The sequence below is a fragment of the Cyphomyrmex costatus genome, unplaced genomic scaffold (assembly GCF_001594065.2).
Source record: "Cyphomyrmex costatus isolate MS0001 unplaced genomic scaffold, Ccosl1.0 scaffold1049, whole genome shotgun sequence".
NCBI lineage: Eukaryota > Metazoa > Arthropoda > Insecta > Hymenoptera > Formicidae > Cyphomyrmex > Cyphomyrmex costatus.
The window spans coordinates 29618-33979 of NW_017275007.1; the positions used below are offsets into that span (position 1 = coordinate 29618).

The window sequence follows — 4362 nt, forward strand, 5'->3', positions numbered from 1 at the left end:
TAAAATAAATAAATAAATAAATTAATTAATTAATTAATTAAATACATTGAATAAAATTAAATAAATTAAATATATCAAATAAATTAAATAAATTAAATATTGTTGGAGATTCGACCGGGAGCGCAACATTAGCGCGTTGCGCTCTTGCCGCCGGGGCACGGGGATGCTCCGCCGAGCGGCGCCACGCTCCGGGCCTGCGAAGGCTCCGCGCATTTCGCGGGATGCGCGACTCGTCGCTCGCGTGCGCAGGTGGTCGCCGACCAATTAGCTGGTCGCTTAATCACTGGGTGACGTCATGCTCGCCCAATTGCTCGCTCTGACACTAAATCCTAACAGACGCTTCGCCGGAAAGACGCGGTGACTTTTCTTTTCCGCAACAGCTTCTTGTTCGATCTCTAAAACAAGCAACACGTGGCAAAGCGGCACCAGATTATCGCGGCGACCACCTCGCTCCGAATCAGCAGCGAGTTGCGCACTCGCAATTGGCATAACCGCCGCGCTCCGACGCGAGTCGTTGTATAGTTAGAGTGAGTGCAAATCTCCGAGGAGCATTCGATGATGACTCTCTTCATTCCGGCGTGCTGAGTGCGAAAGTCCGCGCTATCGGCCATTGTGAGAGCCATCCGACTGCCGCTCTTTCCGTGACAATCGAAGTCGTGGAGCCGTCCGCACAGTTATCGCCCGACGGGCATTGACTTTGGCATCGCTTGCAAAGCGACTCAAGTAATTTTGACGCATTCGTGAATGAGCCGGACAAACTGAATTCCCGTCTCGACAACTTATTGGGAAAATTCTGTGTGAAATAAAGTTGACCAGTTGTTCACTCCTTTGTACTTTATTCTATCTCTCTCTCCTATTGCTCCACTCAGTGTGTCACGCGACGCACGAACCAGCGCGAACATTGTCGCGATTATTCAAATTCGCTTCCGCGACAAATATATTAAATATATTAGAAAAACTTACCGCCCGAACTGGATATTTATATGTAATATGTAAAATGTCTCGTAGATTGGCCATTTTCGTTAAACGAAAAAAAAAAGAAAAATTACACAACTCTCGCAGACTGAGAACTGACAACTGGCTGCGAGAACTGTGCGAAGTTTTATATTAACAATATACATGACAATATGATATCATCCTTCGCCCAAGATGCCACGTGCAACGCCTCGGTTAAAGATATATTATCTTAATCAAAAGTATACCTCAGATAAAAAATTATACGAGAAGACATCGCGCGAGGAGACATCGCGCTCAACGATTCAACGAAGAAACTTGAGCATTTTGTCCATTGCAGCATTTGAAGCACATATTATGTATATATTAAACAGCTATTAAAACAGCTATCGAAACGGGGTTATCAAACAGCTATCGAACGGCTTTCAAACCGATATCAGTATACTGTAAACAGCTATTGAACAGCTATTGAACAGCTATCGAACCGCTATCGGTAAACTGTAAACAGCTATTGAACAGATATCAGACAGCTATTGAACAGCTATCGAACCGCTATCCGTACACTATAAACAGCTATCGGTACACTGTAAACAGCTATTGAACGGCTATCGAACGGCTATCGAACGGCTATCGAACGGCTATCGAACAGCTATTGAACTGCTATAAACAGATATCAAACAGCTATCGGTACATTGTATACAGTTACCAGTCTACTTTTGACTTATATTTATTATGTGGGTGATACGGGTAACGGAAATAAAATGTATTTATTTAAAAATCATACATTTATTTTAAAAATCTTACAATTATTCCTGTTGTTGCGACCACCAGTTGAATATTTTAAATACATTTCGCAAAGCACAATTCTTAGCGTGTCTTCCACACCGTATTGTATTACATGCATCTTAGCTACGTAGAGGTTCTACATCTTCATAATGTGCATCTAGAGATTCAACGATCGCATTATCGCAATCGAGTATATCGGATAGCCATTGTCGTTTTTCAAGCCCCTTTACATATACGAGAGCTTCATCGTCTTCTATTACAGCCTCTGTGATTAGACGTTTCGCCATGCTGTACGGGACCATCCCATCTTCCCATCGCAATCCATGGTGATAAGCACTCAACCAGGAAGCGCAAGATTTGTCGGATCTTGTCAGTAAATTCCATGGCATAGGACATGAAAAAATGTAGTGTGTGATAACAGTTCCTCTTCTCAGAACCGCTACTTCCTTGACGATAAATTTCTTGTCTACGACGAATCCTTGTAGATCCACAAACGTTGGTACGATCATGACGAGCATTTATTCGAAACTGCAGTCATATCAGTGTTAATCTCTCTTAAATTGAAGATAATTGCTGACGGTGCGATTTACATAATCTTGCGCACTACGTTGGACAGCGGGCAGTATTCGATAACACGATCGTGTATGATGAGGCAATAGGCGGTGGTATTGGCGGGTACATTCTCCTTGCAGTCAAATTCTATTCGTACATCCACGGTAGCGCTCTTGACGGATTCGTTTTGTCGCGAGCAGTCAATGACAGCAAACGGTCCTTTCTCGATAAACGAGAGTACATTGAGCAGCGTTTCGAAGCAGTCGATTCCATAATATGCCTTACGAAAACGCGCGTACATATCAAACAGGAGAGCGTATCTCTTTTGGTCAAAATCGAGATTCAAATCACCGTACGGATAAAACTCTGAATTGAGATAAAGCTTCACATTACTCAATTTACAATCATCAAACACGCTCGCATCTTGAGACATGATATTCTTTCGACCGGTCTGAAGAGCAAAGATAACGTAACGCGGCTTCTCGAGTTGAGTCGCCGTTTTGACAGCCCATGTATGCTTCGTCGTACTCTGTAACAGAGGATACTCGTACAGATCCCATGATCGAAAACTCATACTGAGATAACGACCGCTTTCCAATGCTCGCAGTATTGATAGTTTATTGATCTCGTTTAGCATAACATGAGGCATCCGCCATTGCACTTTGATCAGTTCAACCTCCGGCTCCGTCGCTGAATTTCCCAGTATACAATTGTTATCGTTGCGCGCTCGTATCAAAATCAATTCATGGCGAGCGTTAACAATCACGCGTTTGTAATCCTCGCAAAAGCCCAACAGCATGTTGAGCGGAACGCAAAAGTTAAAGTCACCTTCCGTTATGTCGGATCTAGAATTCCACCCAGTGTTTAGCGCAATCAAAGACTTGTCATACGTCAGCGATACATAGTTCTTGAGGGTACTGGTAATCCCAACATTTCTGTTGCGATCAATCTCCACACTGTTGAGTTCATACCGAATTTCATCAAACATGAACGCTATGCAGTTATTTCCAAGCGTTGTTGGTGTCTCTTCGTCCTTCTTCTTCACGGTCAATCTTCCTTCAATGTAGAGAAAATTTTCGCATGGCAACGTGTATAAATCCTGTTGCTGTATAGGTATTCGTATCTCGTCGCTATATCCAAACGTTGTATTGGCGTATGGATTGTACGTATGAAATTCAAACTTGACGATGCGATCGTCAAAGATCGGCTCACCGACAATGTTCAAGATATCAGCCATTTCGTACGATAAAACCCAACGATTTTAAAAATGCAACGTTGAACGCAGTGAGTTTTTTTCTAGATGAAATCTGTCCGTTAAAATCTCTCGTCTCTTTCGGTTGTTCATTCAGCACAAGCACCTCACGTTAGCGCCGTCGTCTCCGTACATGCAATCTAACGGTTATCTCCTCTCCACGAAAATCGAGCAATCGGCCGTCTTGATCCACCACGCGAATCGTAATGCTCCGTACGACGATTGGAAGGTAAATGATTTGCGTCGGCCTTTCTGATATCTTATATCCTGGTGGGACAATCGGTGAAAACTCGTGTATCGTGTGCACGCACTTGTCGTTGCTGTACGCACCCGCGGTCACGTTGCACTCGATACGAATAATGTTTACGTTGATGATATTTATCGGCACGTCTGATTCATGCCACTGTTGCGGTTCGAGCACGCGATTCGATGAAAATCCCAACAGCGGTCCAATGTTGTAAGGTTTGGCGAAATTTATCGAATATGCGCATTTGATTTCACTCTTCATCGTATTGTTGTTGGCGCGAATTACCAGTGGATACTCGTCATCCTCCTTACGTTTTACACCACGAGAACGTAAAATTTCACGCTTCAAATACCGCTCTATATCGCGCAGTTCGTACGATCCTTCGGGAATCACAATTTCCTCATTGTCGAAATAAAACTTGTTGTTTGTCGAATTTACATTCGGTAGAGTGTAGTATGTTTCAAAGTCAGTTAGACCGAGCTCGTAATCGCCATCGCTCAAATCTACCGCCGGAAAATAGCTCACGGCTAGAACACTACTTTTGCCCGTCAGCGTAAACGTCAGCGACATG

General features: G+C 43.4%; 1 protein-coding gene across 1 annotated transcript; it reads right to left on the minus strand.

The window, feature by feature from the left end:
• Positions 1-2326: 2326 nt before the first annotated feature.
• On the minus strand, positions 2327-3529 carry LOC108774083 (uncharacterized). The gene has a single exon (XM_018540099.1). The coding sequence runs from the start codon at positions 3527-3529 to the stop codon at positions 2327-2329; it is 1203 nt and encodes a 400-aa protein (XP_018395601.1).
• Between the last annotated feature and the right edge of the window lie 833 nt (positions 3530-4362).